The following is an 18,192-nucleotide window of genomic DNA, read 5'->3' as shown; positions in this document are numbered from 1 at the left end:
TTATTTTGAACTAAAGCAACAAAACTTGCCAAAATCTTGCTATTTTGATTTTCCATTTCAAATTAGTTTTTTTCCAGATTGAGAGGGTTTTTGGTTTGGCGACTCTCTTTTGCAACTTTACGACCAAACGTCTATATCTCTGATCCATTCTGGATTGATGATTGCATCATTGCCGTTTCCTGAACTCCAGAAGTTTGGAGACGTCCCCCAAGATGAAGGCATCAGCTCATCATCAGATATTAAGAGGACCCTCTTTAAGGATGACACAAGATCATGACTTCTTGAGGTGACCGAGTCGTCATCTCTTGAGACCAGACCGAAACTGTTTGGGTTTTTGATATGAGGTCTCGAGACTGTCTCACGACCAAATGGTGGATGTATTGCTGGGTTTTGACATTTTGGGGTTGGGTCAAGATGCGATGATGTCAGTCTGAGACCAGATGAGGAGGCTGGGTGATTACCACTTGAGGACACAGGGTCCCGGCTTTCCGCAGGCTTCGGCTGTTTAGGGATGGATGGAGCTGACATGTTGGCAAAGCTTGTGGTGACGACTTGTGGTTGTAGAATGTTAGAACTTGTTGTCGTTGTGATTGCAGCTTGGGTATTTGGCAAGTTTGGAGACATCTTCGTTCTTTTCCAAACAGTTTGTGATGGATCACTTCTGATTAAATCTGCATACATCAAATAAAGCAAAGGTTTTCAAATCAAATCATGGAATTTGAGTTGAATATTCTTTAAGTACAACCCTGCTGTGGATCACTTTAAGTTGTTAAATTTGTAATTTGAAAATATATTTATATTCAACAACAACTACTCTGTTTTGGGAACTCCTTGCTTGGGATTACTAATCCTACATAATCCCCCTGATTTGGGCGATCTCTATTTGAGCAGCTTGGATTTTGAATTTCAATTCCCATCCCCAAATGATGAAAATCTTTTCACATGAACTGAACTATTGACTTACCTTTGTAGTCACTGTGCAGTTCACTCAGAGGCGTCTCCTTGTAGAAGACACTTTTCCATATGTTGGGGTTATTAGTGATCCAGTTTAGAGATTTATGCTTCATGAGAGATACCATCAGAGACAGAGAGCCACTATTGAAGTTTGTCAGCGTAGTGGTTGGACTGACCATTCCTTCTGCGTTCAGCGAGGCTGTGCCTAAAATTTGCTTCTGATGGAATGAAAATAAAGGAGCATGTCAAAAGTCAGAATGGTAGGACTGTTTTGATGGGATTGGATATGTTTTTCAGCGTGTGCTCATTGACCATTCCCACTGGACTACTGGATTGTGCCATTTGAATGTTCAAAATACAATGCACATATTCACTTGTGAAGAATTGCTCCAGTACTTTGACACAATGATGATCGGAGAAGTTTAATGTGTGTTCTAATGGACCGTTTTACTGGACCGTGGTATGTTCTATTGGATTGTTCAAAATACTAATGCACAAATTTGTTTAGGATTGCTCCAGTTGTTTGGCACTATGATACGGTCCAGTGGAATGTTTTGATAGTGCAATGGATTGTGGGCGTGTGCCCCGGAAATTAATTTTAAGCCTAGAACGGGCGCCTTCCAAATGGTTAAGTAAATTCGATTAGGCTATGGAAACCATGTCATCTTTGGTACTGTTCATAATTCAAATTTAATTGTTCCGAACTGTTCATGCCAAACATCTGTACATGTTCGTGAAGTGTTTTAGATTGTTTTTTTCATCAGTATGAACACGAGCACTAGATCAAATTTCTTGCTAATACTTGACATTTATTTTGTACATGTAAAGTGCTATTTATATTTTGTCTGCCAGTTACCTTGCCCTTTATGGTAAGCACATTCACGCCCGGGTCGATGAGCTTAGCTCGTAGTAGATCCATCATGGATGGGATTTGACCAGCCTCACCAGGCTCCTTCAGCTGAGTACTTGGTCTTGAGGATGTTATGTGGGTGCTGAACAGAGTCTTTGCTGCTCCTTGTGGGTTCCTTACAACTGCTGGGCTGTCTCTATACTTGTCTGGTGTAACTGTGGATTGTATAAGTTCCATTGCCTTTGAGACCTTGGTCTGTATAGATGATGCAGACACGGTGCCTGAATGAGGTGCTGTGTGGAGCATGCTGAAACCCACTGGATTATTTGCAGTTGGCAATTCTGCTGCTCCATGGGGGTTTCTTGAAGCAACCTTCTGAGCTTCCTGCGTGGGTATTGGAGTCATACATGTAGGAGCGGTATTTTGCATTCTGACTGGAGCTACTGGAACACTGTTTTTATGATGAGTTGAATCTTGGGCTCTAATATTTTGTAATAAATTTAGTTGTTCGTCTGATATAATGATGATTTTAGCTGGTGGTTGGGCTGCTTGTTGTTTGGCTTGTAGATTGACTTGGCTTTGCCCTGCTGCAGATGATATGACTCTCATCAGGGATTGACTTCCAGATAGAGTTGTTCCAGTTTGTGTTTTGGAAACTGCTTGCATTAAACCGCAAACGGTACTGTTGGAGACGATGTTGTCCACAGATTTGGGATTGCCTTTGCTATTGGGCAGTAAACTCTGGGGATCTCTATTTGTATATCCTAGGCTGTCTTCATTGATGGTGCCAGAATTTGATTCATTATCTCTCCTGGTGTTATTGTTTGACTGATTTAGACTGGGATTGGATATTTGGATGCAAGTCGGCTTCTGGCTAGGCTTGTCTTGTGCTGTATTACTTCTTGGATTGAGCAGTTTTTCTCTCTCATTACCTGTGTCAGGAATGAAGTTTCCATTACTGATGTCGGATGATTGGGAAAAGGGTGGGCTTTGAAGAGGGATGCTGCCATAACCAGCTGAAGAGGATGTTTTCTCTGCTCCAGGTGACTCTAGTTGGGAACCAGGCCTTGAGGGACTATCTGTCATGATGTTAGCAGTGTGTTGATGTGCTGATGACATTCTTAAATCCTGCTTCGCTTTGAAGGGTGGTTTAAATGACCTCGCTTCCTTGCTTGTTGGTAGCTTAGTGTTTTGACTTTCTAATGTAATTATGCTTTGGGACAGAACAACAGGAGTATCTGCTTCCACTGAGCTTAATGTTGCGTCATCTTTCATTTTTGTCGTTTGTGTTAAATTGGACACAGTTGCTTCTCGCTGGCGCATCGTTTCATGGGCCGATCTGTTGACAGATGATGTATCCTGCAGTAAGTTACGATGTTCCTGACTAGGGTCTGCTGACTGCTGCTGCTTGGCACGATGCTCTACACACTGGGTATGCAGAGTGGCAGCAAGCTCCTTATGAGACTGCAGCAGTTTGAGAAGCTGCTGTTGTCGTCGTGCCATGTTCTGCAGCTGTGCTTTTACCTCCTGCTGCTGGAGCTGTGACTGGCTACTGCTGCATGATGCAGCTTGCTGTTTCATCTTGACACTTAGTTGACGCCGCTGCTCTTGTTGTTTGGTCCCAAGTTGGCGCAGTTTGCCCTGCATGTCTTGAAGACCCTTTTTGATGTTTCCAACATCTGTGTTTGGATAGCATAATAAAAAAGTGTCTTTACATTGAAATTTAAGTTAATAGATGAAATTTAAGTTATTATTAATGGAGTTATATTCTCATCGTATTATTTAAGAGATTGATTGAGATTATTTGAGAGATTGTACAACAAAACTCGCAACACTCTTCTTTTTTCCCCAAAATGGTTTGGAAAATGGCTTAAAAAATCTGAAGCTAAATACTACTATTATTGTTACTGTTAAGTAGTTTATTGATCTGTGTACTCAGCAGCTTTAGTTGGGCAGATAAGTTCATGAATTGTTCACTTTATGAATCAAGTACCAAAATTTGATGTACATGTGTGCTCTTTTTGAGTTAGTAGGGCCTAAACAGAAAAATAAATGCTTGGATGCAACAACAAAAGTCAACAAAAAAACAATTTATAAAATTAGTGATGCCTAAAATCTTGATTCTTACCGATGTTCTTGTCTCTGCCACTGTGCATCAGTTGTTGTCTTATCTCCAGCTGCATCTTCTTAATCTCAATCACCGCCTCATCCTCTTCCTTGGATACACAGACAGAGAGTGTCTCATCATAAGATGAACTGCTCCTTGTCTCGGCAATCTCAATTGGTGTCTTGCTCCTTGGAGGCAGTTGTGTTGCAGAGAAGTGATGCTCCTCTGAGGGTTTTGGTTGGAAACTTTTTGGCAGCGGACTCAAGGGTTTTGGTTGAGAACTTTTTGGCACAGGACTTGAGGGTTTGGGTTGGGAGCTTTTTGACACAGGATTTGAGGGTTTTGGTTGTGAATCTTTTGGTACATGATCAGAGGGTTTTGGTTTGGCAATTTTGTTTGGCTCAGGACTTGAAGGTTTTGGATGGGAACCTTTTGGTACAGGGTTTGAGGATATTGGTTGAGCAATTTTAGGCATAGGACTTGAGGGTTTTGGTTGGGAACTTTCTTGCAGAAGACCTGGCATCCTCCTTGTAAGAATAGTCCCATCTGGTGTCTTGGTGTTTGGAAGCAATTGCATTGTAGGGATGTGATGCTGAGGGGGTTCAGATTGGGTATCTTTATGCACACGTCTTGTACTCCTTGATTGATTGGTGGTTACTGCTTGAGATTCTGAAGGGTCAGCTTGGAAGTCTGACAGGTTGGGTGGGTTGTATTCCAGCTCAAGACATATACTCTTGGAAGCATGGGTGGGCGTAACTAAGGTTCCATAGTCTATAGGTCTGGGTGAGTTATCTTCGAACTCAAGACTACTTTTGGAAGCATGGGTGGGTGAAGCATTGGGTGGGTTGTCTTTTGACTCTAGACTTATACACTTGGAAGCTGTTGGCGTGGTTAAAGGTTGACATTCTGATCGGTTGGGTGGGTCATCTTCTAATTCAAGACTTTTACTCGTGGAAGAAGTGGGTTTGAAAATTGCTCGACATTCTGGAGGGTTTTTGGGTGGGTTTTCATCTAACTCAAATCTTAAACTCCTTGAAGAAATGGGCTTGGTTACTGATTGACATTTTGAAGAATTTTCTGTTGGGTTATCTTTTGGCAACAGACTGTCACTCTTTGATGAAGAGGGTGTGGTCACTGTTTGACTCAAGTCCATGAAGTCAGGGCTAAGAGAATCAACACAGCTTTGTAAGACGTCTTGTTGAGATAGGCATGTAGTAAAGCTGGATGGTGTTGAAGAAGGCTCATGATGCAATGCTCCCATAGAACTTTGCAGACCTAAACAAAATGAAATTCAAAATTAGAAATTATTGATGTTGGAACTTATGTATAATTGCTTTTCGTTGATTGATTCAATTTTGCTTAAAAAACAAAACCTCCTTCAAATGGTCCGAGCAATAAATGTATTTGAGGTTACACACTAGTGATCAAGTTTTGAAAAGTCACATTACATTTTTCAAAATTTGCTTAAAGAAAATGGCAAATAAATGAACACATGAAACAAATGTTGTCAAGTAAACACCAAGTTGAGGAAATCACCATCAAGTTAAGCCAAGAAATACATGTAAGACTGCAATCCAGATGCTGAAGGTAGTTTGAGATAAATTCAGGTCTGAGATTATCACAAAGATATTATTTTGATATTACACAAATTTTTGGGGTAGGATTTTACCATCACACAGAGTTTCCTCCTCGGCACCAATTGATGAAGCCACATCATGAAATCTTGGAAACTTTGATGATAAAACATGTTCAAAGACTGGCGAGTCTGGTGGACAGACAGTTGAGTGCATTCTCTTTGGCACCCTGTGGGAGGTTAAAAAAAGAAGAACAGGAAACAGGCAAATTTTAAAACTGTTCTAAAAAAGGGGAAATAAAAGAGGACTAACATTCCCTTGGGTGTTTTAATATCATTTTACGAAACTGAACTTATAGTAATCATAACGTGTGATTAATAACACAATTGATGGGTACCTGAATGGCTCTATATTTTGTTGGCTAGGCTTTGTCCAGAAAGCGGGGTATTCTACCATCTTCCTAGTGATTTGTATGGAATGTTTAAGTACGTGAAGTCTCCCAGGATCCCTATTCAACAATGAAGGGGCTAAACTTTGCCGCATTGGTACTAAACGCAGTTTGTATTTATACAATCAAAAGTTTGAAAAGTCCAATTTTGTTGGGACTCTACGTGTCAGGCTTTTGGTTGTGCAATGGGTTGTGATTGGTCAACACGCAATGGGGCGGAGCTTAATGGATCGGTCTATTGGGGACCAAGACATACCTGGATGTGAGTATAGAGATGGACATCTCACTTTGGCAATCTGCTGAGTCGGTACCGAGTGGGTCACTCTCTGGATGGGTGGCTTTATCTGCCAATCAAAACACCACAAAATGACTCAATTATTAGGACAATCACACAGCAAGAGTTACATTTTCAACATAAGCCAAAAGTGAACATTGATGAAAAAAAAATCTCAGTATAGGCTTGGGATGTGTTTAAATTAAAAGACTGCTTAAATTTTCTTTAAAAACCAAAGTTTTTGAACAAATTGTTGAAGAACTGTAACAACACCAAGTTGGTGGTTGCAGTGTTAGGGGCTTAGGGCCACTTGTTTTTAAATGCACCAAAAGTATTGTAATAGAGCTGTTCTTTTGAGAGTGGATTACTTACAAATTTGAGCAGAAGATGCGTCAACCTCATCAAAATTGACAACAGGACAGTCTGTTGCACCTTCACCATCACTGATGTACATTTTGTTCTCTTCTGCTGTTTGTGTTTCCATTCTGAAGCTGAATTTTTCAATAAATTAAAAAAATAAAAAGCAATCAGACCTTGCGAAAGGACAGGCTTGAGAAATAATGCAATAGGCCTACTGAAAAAGATGAAAAAACATCAATACAAATTAAATTAATTAAACAAATAAATAAAAAACACTCGTACTAAATTTTTTAGTTTGCACTTTTTAAATGAGACTAACAACGACTGAGAAGTTTTGGCTTATCTTGCTTAGCAGATAAACCTTGTTATTTTGATAACACTTGGCCCTTTTCAAACTGACAATACAATCAATGCAATGACATTGCCAGTGATAATTGTCACAGGGGGGGGGGGGGACACAGGATAACCACTAAAAAGATAACCGCCACGCCCACCCCCGCATCACACACCAGAAAAGATGTTGAATTCATTTTATTTTTTATACTCAACTGGAAAAGCCCTGTAAGAATGGAAGGCGAGTCGTAATTATCCAAAGACTCCTCCACTATCGTTTCTGTGTCACTGAAATCATCCATGGTGACTATATAATGTGTTATAAAAAGCTAAAAAGAAAACACTTTGACAAATTGTGCTTGCAGCAGACGACAAAATTCCCGCGAGTAGAAATGGAGCTCGATGAGCACATTTTTGAGGAGCGCCCTCTACTAAAAATAGATGTTTTAAACTAAATTTCAAGTAGTTAGAGGGTCAACATTTCCGTACGAAAGCTCTTGGTGGCGGTTTACCAATCGGCAAACCCAAAGCAAAGTTTCGTCGAAACGATTTTGAATTCCTAAACTCAGGTAAACTTTCTCTTTTAATATGTTAATACCGATTTGTTGTGAGAAGATTTTGCAAAAGATAGTGATTTTTGAGTAAACAAATCATGTTAAGGCCGGTAATCAAGGGAACGATCAACTGTGAAATGTTAAATTAAACACGCGCGTCAAGTTATTCTTAAAAATAAAATTGACATTTTATTATTTTTATATTGACTAGCGGGATGCCGCGCTTCGCGCGGCACCCCGCTAGGATATTAAAATCCTTTACACAAATATTTCGAAATGTGGGTGAGGGTGTTATACGCCTCTCTCATTATTTATGCATGGCGTCATAATTCTAACCCAAAATGAAGCTATTCCGCACGTCCACCACTACTTGCAGTGGCTGTACCCACCTCGTTTTGGGTTAGACAACGTACCTTATGCATCTAGAAACTATAAGGCTCCCCCGTGATCCTTATAGGGTTCTAATATGTTGGGCCTCCCTAACGTTACACGTTTTTCAAATCAGCGTTGATAGGTGAAACTGACCGTTAGCCAGCAATAACTAAAGTTTCTTTTGTACTACACTACCAAAACTTTCTCCACACACTCAATATACATTCATAATGCTTGCATTTCCTTTTTAAAAAACATCGTCAAAAATTACATTTTTACGTCCCACGATACATAGCGTTGCTACAGCACTATAAGTAAAGCGAGTTTTTGGAACATGCTGTGTGCCACAAATCTAATTTATCTACTGTTTTTTTTCGGGGGGGGGGGGGGGGCGGGGTGGTAAGAGCGTAGGCCTCTTTTTAGTTTATTCTCATCTGAATTGGTCTTGTAAACGTTCTGGCCAATAGGCTGCATGTATAACGGGAGCACTTAACGTGAACGTCAAAAAAGTGTTTTGCAGGCAGAGATGCCAAGTCCAGAGGCTAGCTATGTGTGAGATTTTTCAAAGCTCAACCCTCATCCCCCCGGAAAAAAAAATTGCCAGTTTAAGAAGGCCTTTTTAAATCGCCGCCCAACCTTTTTTTTTTTTTTTTTTTTTATAAATAAATAAAACAATGTGAAATTTAATTGTGGACAAAAAGTGTTTCAAAATGCATCAAAAGCCTCCTCAGAATAATTAAAACTCACTTGAGGTACACAGGAGATGTTGATGGTTAATGTCGAGGTTCGATTGTGTCAGATTATATCCTTCCAAACTTGAAAAAAATAGACTAAAAATGATGTCCAAAATCAATCGCTCACTTCTTCTGCCTGTTGTGTCTTCGCTAGTGGAGCGCATTTCAACGAATTTGCTAAAAGAATCGTAACAAACTTCTGCGCAATAAGCGTTTTGCGCTCTGCCGAATTTGAGCTGAACCTACTGGATGAGCAAAAGCGTGCGCAATCTGCAAATTTGCGCTCTGTTTGTACAAATTTTGTACAAAAAATGTCGTTAATTTTTTTTCCCGATCTCGCCCCAATAATGGTTGATGTGCGTGTGAGCGTGAGACAGAGCCCAAATGCGTGAGTCTCACACCTAATGCGTGAGACTTGGCAGGTCTGGTTTTGTTTTATTGTCACTTTGGGCTTATTGCATCTCGCGAAATTTGAACGACAAACGACACAATTTCTGACCGCGTTCATGTTCACGCTGCTCTAGGAACAAACCTCCATACATCCCATATCTCTGGAACTCTATATCGTACAAACTAAATAAAAACGATAAACTCGTCCCCACTCCTTAATTTTCTCTAACTTATTTCACTTTCAGAAAGCATGTCAAGTCATGTTTAGGGTTTGTTACGTCCAGTTTGGGTCAATAGACAAACTCCTAAAAATGTACCCCATTCAGCCGCACGAGGTCTCTTTTGTTAATCTCCATCAGTAACCAACCCGACGGGCCGATGGCTAAATTAATCTTCATAATGGATTTGGCAAAATGTACATTCTGAGATCTGACCGACACACTGCTCTAACCAATTTTGTGAATGGACTTATTCAACAGGAAACTTAATGTCGTTTTGCTTAACAACTTTGACCAAATGCAAAGCAAAGTTCTTTTTTTTACAGCTTCAAAACAGCCTTTGACGTGTGTGTATAAGTTTCACCATAGAGTAAGGAATGGTTTCACAATTCTACCGCCATGGTTAAACTCTGAAACTGCAACATTATACCTCCATGAACAGACCGTATTCTAAAACGGTATTCATGTACCCATTTGAGTTTACTGGCAAAAGGTCCAAGGTCGCCACCCACTGTCAACCTAAAGTGGTCCCACGGCGACCTTCTTCACCAAGCAACAGGTGGCCTGTCTCAAACCAGACAACACACCACTCACAATACACTGACCAGAATGGCTCTTTGTGTAAGGCCCCCCCCCCCACCCCAAAATGTTTTTAATTGTATAGTTCCCTTAGACACCTTCCAACCTATAGCCGGCCCTACCCAATGTTTCCAAATTATTAAGCTTCCGTTTGATCCCATCCTTGTTCATCATGATAATTCTCATGCCGTTTGGAAGTGAATGCTTTTTTATAAATATTCTCCATTTAATCTTTTCAACAAATGAGTCACCCGCAGAAGGATTTCTAGGAAGTCTGATAACAACGTCGACCAGTGGTTGACACATGGTCACCTGCGAAACATCAATCTACGGTACTTAATCCATTCAATGCAAATTCGGTCAAATTCGTGAGATTGGTTTCGGATTTGTCCTGGCACCCAGCCTCTTCGACCCTTTCGACCCTGCGCGGCAATGAATGAACCAATCCGGAGAACCATGCTTAGTACAACACGAAAGTAACCTGACCAAAAAGGACGGATCGAATGGCGGGTGGGCGGGCACAAGGGGCAATGAATGAACCAATCCGGAGCACCATCTGCGAAACACTGTCCAATGAGTCGTCTGTCAGAAAAATTCTAGGAAGTCTGGTAACAACATCGACCAGTGGTTGACGCACGGTCGCCGCCCAAACTTCCTCCAATCACATGACTTGTAAGTGCGAGTTTGGGTCCGGGTTTTGCAGACTTGCAACCCGACGTCTGAAACCACACAAACGTATTGAATTCCACACACACAACCGTGTTGGATTCCACAAGGATGCCATACCACCGGACCTTCTAATTTTCAATCCAAGATGGCGCAGGTTACGCTTTTAATAGTATAGATAATCAATCAATTTGATTGTTATTTTAGTTATTGTCAATTTGGCTGTTGATGACTGTTCAGCGTTTGTGGTGTTGACAGATAAGCATGATGAGATCATTTCTACCGCCATATGATGAGATTGACCAATAGAAAAAAAATCATACATGATGAAGTCAACTCAGGAGTCAGAGTTGTGGTTGTGTGAGCAGACAGACTCTGCAGAGCTAGATCCAGTCAGTAAACTGTGAAATTAGCAGATTTTTGCCCCCAAAAAAGTAATAATTAGAAAATGTCTGATAACGCCAACACTGCTAGTCGGAAACCGGAGGGTCTGGTTTTGCAATCATCGCAATTAATAAAGTCAGCATTACAATACATGTACTTGTGATAACGTAACCGTCGGCAGGAGGGTTACGTTATCGCAACTACATTACATGATAATTTTTAGCATAAACCACTGCACTGACATGACAGTGACAGACCAATTCACAATAATATCTGTCATCCCCCTTTAACTTATTGTTTATTTGTTTATTGTTAAATCCCATTCCCAGTGATGATACAAATAAATAAAAATAATTACCAAAGAGTAGATTTTCTAGACGCATTATTCTGTGGCCCATGTTGCCATTAGAAAAATTAGGTCAACGTATTGCTTACTTAATAATGTTGGGCATTATTTTATTCATTTTGTGTCTTTGATTGTTGTTTAATCTATGGTAATCCCTCCTACATGTATGTTTTTTCTCCATCCAATGCAGGCTCTTCAAGACAGCACAATGTCAGTGTCAGGTAGAAAGGTTCGTTTTGAAGAAAAACTTCCACCAGTAGCAGGAGGAGGAGGAGCTGCCGGAGGGGCTGGAGGCGATTCAAGTACAACAGCAGAGAAGAGTTGGAATCGAACCTTCAGCTCCAACCACACCCTGGATAGCGACGAGGAGGATGATAAGAAAGAGGAGGTTGACAAGTACGAGCTGAAAGAAGAAGATGTAGAGGGTAGGTCTTTTTAGTAACGTGTTAAGTTGCTGTAGATGAAATGAAATTGAAATTTTGCTACTTTGCCTCTTTTTGTAAGATCAAGAAAAGGCGAGGGCAGTACTTGTACCAAAGAAAATATAATGCACTGCTGTTTTGTCGAATGAGTAAACTTGTTACTGTTGTGCGCCGATAATAGCTGTAAACTTCTGTCAAGAAGTACCCCACAGCAACAATATACCTAAATAAAAGCATTAAACAGAAAGAGCGGAATTGTTCTCTCGAAAATATACTAATGAACTCATGAAAGATTTTTTAATTCAAATAAGTATGTCATTGTTATCACAGTAGACATTGAATTTCACTGACCTAAGTGTCAAATATCCCTATTTTTTACACTTTCAGGAGCAGAGGATGCTACCGTTATAGCTGAAGGGGGTATCCGTGTGACTCCCTTCAATCTAGCGGAGGAGATGCAAGAGGGACGATTCGATGAGCATGGAAACTACTACGAGAAGAAAGACAAGGAAGTCCGAGACAACTGGCTGGATAACATCGACTGGATGAGATACTCGGAGAAAGGAACCGAAGAACGTATCCGTGACGATGAGATCAATACAGAGAGCCCGGAACCCGAGCCGAGTAGACTCGAAACAAAAATCTTTGCAGACATCATTGGGTTTCTGAACCCTGGAGAAACTATCACGAAGGCAGTTCGAAGGCTTGGCGGTGGGAAAAAGAAAGGGGTAGCTGTGACAAGAAAGTGGGGTCCCAAGAAGGCCAAGTTGGAGGAGGAAGAAGGGAGTGAGGTGGACAAGGAAAGCATGTTGAAACTGACGGGGTTTGTGGACGAACTTGTTGCCAGTGGCAACTATGAGGCATATCAGTACACATTTGAGAAGATTACTCATTTATTGAAAGAGGCAGGATCGAGTAAGAAAGATGAGGATATGTTTGACATGTTTGGAGATGGACCATCGAAGGAGGATGTCTCAAAAAAAGATGGAGTCACCAGCTCAGCAGCAGATGGTGAGTTTAAAGTAAAGGGTAAAGGCAGTGGACACTATTGGTAATTGTCAAAGACTAGCCCTCATAGTTGGTGTATCTCAACATATGCATAAAATAACAAACCTGTGAAAATTTGAGCTCAATCGGTCATTGAACTTGCAAGATATTAATGAAAGAAAAAACACCCTTGTAACACGAAGTTGTGTGCCTTTAGATGGTTGATTTCGAGACCTCAAGCTCAAGTTCTAAATCTGAGGTCTCCAAATCAAATTCATGGAAAATTACTTCTTTCTCAAAAACTATGGCACTTCAGAGGGAGCCGTTTCTCACAATGTTTTATACTACCAACTCAATGTTACCAATTAAGGTTTTACTCTAATAATTATTTTGAGTAATTACCAATAGTGTCCACTGCCTTTAAGAAAACAATGTTGCAAACCTGCCTTTTAAACAGATTTGATTAGGGAACATTTTTACAAACTGTTTCTAAGCTGCATCTGATTCGCCCTGACAAAGGGCATTATTACTGATGTTTGTGTCCCTCTCCACGACCGCATGATGTAGGTAAATATACAACATGAATAGCACGCTTGTTATTTGAGCTGGCACTAGAATGACAACCCAAAACTTTAAAGCACTATTTTACACTTATTGCACTACTGCTATAAGCGTGTCACAACATCTTGTATGTAGCTCGGCTTCTCTATTAGCCTTGTTTTTATACACTGTAAAGTGTTTTACTCTGGTTCATAAAAACTATCAACAACGATGGAAGTACAAAAATGTAGCTGCCTGCCCCAGACATCTGATGTAGGCCTATTACAGTTACCCCTCAGATGACATTAATACTAAGAAAATCAAGTTTCCCCTTTAAGTTGAAATTACACTTATTTGGCATGTGATTTAAAACTGAAATCCTTTTTCATTCCAGATGCAGCCAGCAAAGACTCAAATGGAGCAAAGTCAAATCCCACCGCTGCAACCGTATTTGACCCCGAAAAAACCTACTGGGAGTACAAATGGGAAAACAAGGATGAAGCAGATAAATTTGGACCTTATGAAAGCCAACAAATGCAGGATTGGAAGGATCAGGACTTCTTCGCCGATGGTGTGTGGGTTCGGAAAGTTGGATCAGAAGGGAACTTCTATCAGTCCAAGAGAATCGACTTTGAATTGTACTTATGAATATGGACAAGTAACTCACACAGGATATATACCCCACTAGAGGTATAGTTGAACCCCAAGAATTTTTTTTATCTCAATGGGGATAGCAATTATCCCGACAGGGAAACCCGTTGGTGATATTCGGGGTTGTTTTCATCTAAGATCCTGGTTAGGTCCTTTATTTTTGAACCATTTTTTCTTTGTAATGTCCACCCACAAGTGGCTGCATTAATTTCTTGTTTACAATGTACAATACATTGTAAACAAGAAATTAGTGAGAAGTTTTTTTTAGTTTTTGACAGATTCAGTCATTATATAGTTTGTTTGGTTAAATCTTAATAGTTTTTGTTGCCCTCATCCAACCAACAAAAAGGTGATTTTCTAAAAAAAAGTTGTATACAAATTATGAATTCTCAAATCATTTGTACATGTAGACTGCCCATCAGTAAGATTTGCAGTATTGTTAAAGGCAGTGGACACTATTGGTAATTGCTCAAAATAATTTTTAGCATAAAACCTTTCTTGGTGACGAGTAATGGGGGAGAGGTTGATGGTATAAAACATTGTGAGAAACAGCTCCCTCTGAAGTGCCATAGTTTTTGAGAAAGAACTAATTTTCCACGAATTTGATTTCGAGACCTCAGATTTAGAACTTGAGGTCTCGAAATCAACCATCTAAATGCACACAACTTTATGTGACATGGTGTTTTTTCTTTCATAATTATCTCGCAAGTTCGATGACCGATTGAGCTCAAGTTTTCACAGGTTTGTTATTTCCAACTGTAAAGGCTAGTCTTTGACAATTACCAATAGTGTCCACTGCCTTTAAGGTCTAGTGTCATGCCTTTTTGATTTTGAATGATTCATTCATTGCAAAATATTTGCACTGATATTTTTTACTGAATTGCTTATTTTAGGAGCCAGTGAAGAGACCAACTGTAGTCATGAAAACTGCCGTCTTGAATTTGAGGGCACAAGACCACTGGGTTTCTAGCTCAAAATGTTTACTAAACCAGAATGGTTCTTAACAGGACCCAAACAGGTGTTTTATTGTTTTTGACAAAAATATTTACTGGAAATGCATACTGTACATGTAAAATGCAAACTCTTAGTTTCTAAAAAAAAGATTGCTTTTCAAGATTTTATGATTTGACAAAACATAATCCTTTAGACAAGATGTACATACTCCATGGAGCTATTGTTATATAGCTCTATGACATACTCACAAGAATTAAACAGAAATTAACTGCTACATGTATTTGTGGTAAAGATTGGTTTATTTACACTGGAAATTTACAGAGTAATACAAAACTATATCAACATTAAAACTAAGATATCAAAGTGAAATATTGCTTAATTAACCGAAGCTTTTTAAATACAAGTAGAGGTGTGTTCATCTGATTTAGTGTGTTCGGATCCCACCAAGTAGGTTTTGTTTCCATGAGACTTGTAAAACACTAGGGTACAGTGCGTATTGCTCATCTAGGGCAACAGAAAAAAAAAAAAAAAAAAAATATAGGCCTCAATTAAAAGAAATGCTTCACAATGTATAACACAGATCTCATCAAGGTTAATCTTGCCTGTTGTGAATGTGTTGTGTCTTCAAGGAACATCTGAACAGTTTTTGTTTTTGACTGATGGTTCTGCAATGGTTAGTAGTTTTCAGCCAAACGTGATTTTCAGCACAACGCAGATTCATCCCAAGTTATGTCGTAGACATTGAGGGCCACCATCCTCAAAGCAATGCAGAACCATTTGTCGTCGAAAACAAAAGCTCCCTAATGTCAAATCCCGATTGTCTGATCGTTCAATATCATCCATTGGCTTGATTGACTGAAAGCTAATAGCAAAGCTATGCAATATGATATTGTGCGGTAAACAGGTCATACAATAATATTTTAGGCGCCATTCAGAATTATGCTTTTTTTGAGAGAGAGAAAAATCCACAACATGTTTTGAATGAAAAATTGACACGGTAACAATAATGAATGGCCCCTTTTCATTGTGTTTTTAAAAGTATTTGGATATGGTCCTCCTTCAGTCCACTGAGGTACTTTTACTGGACTTTTTCCCCTTCTTGGTTTTCCGCTTCTCCTTTTCCACTTCATTACTTGCATTCTGTTGCTCATTCATATCCCGTATGTGCTTTGCCTGTAGTTTTTATATTAAATAAAAGAGAAAGTCAATAAAAATGACTGATTGCTAAGATATAGCGCCGGTACATACATGTAAATTGGGGAGGTCGCATGTTTAAGTCCCGCTTTAATCAATGTGTCTGTTCAACCCAGAAAATTTATAAGCTATCTACAAACAATATAAATATTGAATATCTGTTTTAACCGACGAAGAGTGACTCAACAAAATTCAGAATTAATTGTTTTTTCCATCTTTTACAGAAGTCAAGGTCGCAACACCTACTTGTACCATTCCAACTTAGTTCAATTTGTACAGGTGGTTTTCAAACCACATTTATTTTGGAGTGATTTTATAGCAGGTGCTTTTATCAATCACAAGGCTTGTTGAATTAGTTAGAACTATATACCCCCATCGGGAGAAATGGTTCGAATCAGGAAGAAGTCTTGCAATTGGGCTAGTTTAGAAGATGATGAATGATAGCATACCAATGGTGCACTCCTCCGCGCTAATAGTTTGACATCATCAGTATTGATGACCGATCTTTTACCATGTCTAGAAAAAACAAATGTAACACAAGGTGTGATTGAAAAATCCAACGGAAGAGTTCACTATTTTTGGAAATTTTGTTATAAATGAAACCAAAAATAACTTACTGTGCAAATTGCTCCAGGTCTGTAGCAAAGATAGCTGTACATGTAGCAAGGAGAATAAACATAAGAAAAAGGTGAGGTTTTATTCTAATAAGTTGTTTTAAAGGCAAAGGACACCTGGGGTAATTGTCAAATACCAAAATGCATCACAATCGCACATAAAAAATCTGAAAATTTCGATTTGATTTGTCATCAAAGTTACAAGAAAAACACCATTGTTGCGTACATTGTGTGCTTTCAGATGCCCCAAAGAGGCTTCAGGCCTTGTAATTTAATATTTTAGTGAGATATGTAATTACTCTTTCTCAAAAACTATGATACTTGTTATCAGAGGGAGCCGATTTTAATCATTCAAACAGCCCGTCATTGCATGTTACTAAGTAAGTTATTATGCAAACAATTAACTTGAGTAATTACCAATAGTGTCTAGTGCCATAAGTTTTGAATTGTGCAAGTAGAAACTTTAGCCATGGCATGAGTCACACATTGTCGTAACACATTGTCGTAACATCAAATCTTGTACCGGGGTCTTACCACTCTGTTTAAAAGTTGCTTCAGAGAGAACAGCGATAAACTGACGAGAAAATGTCACATCGAGCTCTTGAGATAATTCTTCACAGACCCGACCCACGCTGTAATGGACTGCAGCTTTCAATCTCTGAGAGAGAAAAAAAAATGACATCATTGATTGAGGGAACAAAAGAGCGGGCTAGCGTCAAGGGATCACTTGGACCCTGGGACCCATCTGGGGGTGACCAGCCATACCATAGGCTTTGTTATGCTGCTCTTGGATGATTCTCGGAGTGGGGGCAGCGGCGATTTGGATACGGCATTGGAAGATCATCAAAGTACACGTATTTAGAGCTTTCTCTGATGTCACAAGCTACATTTAATTTTAGATTCATCACCACCAAAACCCAAATCAGCCCATTCAATTCAGGTTGACATTAAAAAAACACCTTTATGGGCCTGGACTATTTATGTTTTTTCCACCAGCCCCAACTCCTGCGATTTTCCACTTTCCCCATCTTCCAAAGAGAGATCCTCAACCAGACACTGGGCGACTTTGTTAGGGGGCGACTGTGTCGGGGGGGGGGGGGGGGGGGACTCTGTCAGGGGGCGACTATGTCAGGGGGCGACTTTGTGAAGGAGACTTTGACAGGGGGCGACTTTGTAGTGGGCGACTTTGCTGGGGGGGGGGGGAGGGGGGGGGGCGAGTTGACTGGTTTCCATGTTAATGAAAGAAGGTCTGTAGTGTTGGTGAACTGACTCCCCTTCCAAACCATGTCAACACACCCAAACACACATATCTAGACATATATGACATACTATAGGCCTACTCCAATTATTCAATTAGCGTCAACAACAACATTCTCTTATCTCTGTCTGTGATTCTTGTGAAAAAAATGGAATAAAAATTACCTGCACATATGCAAGATTGTCACTCTCTTCTTGATCCGCCATATCGTGAATAAAAAAGGTAAAAATAAAAGGCAAAAAATAAAAAGACAACACACAACTAATCTAGAGCGAAATTCATCTAGAGCCAGCCACACACTGGAACTGTAAAAACACAAAATCGTGTTGTTATTTTTTAGACTCCCCGAGCTTGTGAAAATTTGTTTGACTGGTGACTATCAAATTGATGTGTACTGTGTAAAGTAGCTCGCGGGCCGCGTACCAGGGA

At 39.8% G+C, this 18,192-nt stretch overlaps 3 protein-coding genes across 3 annotated transcripts; 1 reads left to right on the top strand and 2 right to left on the bottom strand.

Annotated features, from left to right (window-relative positions):
- Positions 1–92: 92 nt before the first annotated feature.
- Positions 93–7,292, bottom strand: LOC139938142 (uncharacterized). The gene is made up of 8 exons (XM_071933524.1): positions 7,117–7,292; positions 6,580–6,698; positions 6,190–6,277; positions 5,581–5,714; positions 3,933–5,186; positions 1,811–3,483; positions 965–1,172; positions 93–671 (listed from the first exon to the last, which is right to left on the bottom strand). The coding sequence occupies exons 1-8, from the start codon at positions 7,200–7,202 to the stop codon at positions 118–120; spliced, it is 4,116 nt and encodes a 1,371-aa protein (XP_071789625.1). The 5' UTR covers positions 7,203–7,292; the 3' UTR covers positions 93–117.
- Positions 7,293–7,385: 93 nt separating this feature from the next.
- Positions 7,386–13,740, top strand: LOC139938175 (CD2 antigen cytoplasmic tail-binding protein 2 homolog). Its single transcript, XM_071933565.1, has 4 exons — positions 7,386–7,469; positions 11,334–11,568; positions 11,953–12,576; positions 13,487–13,740. The coding sequence occupies exons 2-4, from the start codon at positions 11,352–11,354 to the stop codon at positions 13,738–13,740; spliced, it is 1,095 nt and encodes a 364-aa protein (XP_071789666.1). The 5' UTR covers positions 7,386–7,469; positions 11,334–11,351.
- Positions 13,741–15,731: 1,991 nt separating this feature from the next.
- On the bottom strand, positions 15,732–18,118 carry LOC139938176 (centromere protein S-like). The gene is made up of 5 exons (XM_071933566.1): positions 17,928–18,118; positions 17,040–17,163; positions 16,509–16,542; positions 16,341–16,407; positions 15,732–15,870 (listed from the first exon to the last, which is right to left on the bottom strand). The coding sequence occupies exons 1-5, from the start codon at positions 17,967–17,969 to the stop codon at positions 15,757–15,759; spliced, it is 381 nt and encodes a 126-aa protein (XP_071789667.1). The 5' UTR covers positions 17,970–18,118; the 3' UTR covers positions 15,732–15,756.
- Positions 18,119–18,192: the final 74 nt, after the last annotated feature.

This window comes from Asterias amurensis, chromosome 6, assembly GCF_032118995.1.
Source record: "Asterias amurensis chromosome 6, ASM3211899v1".
NCBI lineage: Eukaryota > Metazoa > Echinodermata > Asteroidea > Forcipulatida > Asteriidae > Asterias > Asterias amurensis.
This window is presented reverse-complemented; position numbering and strand designations above follow the sequence as displayed.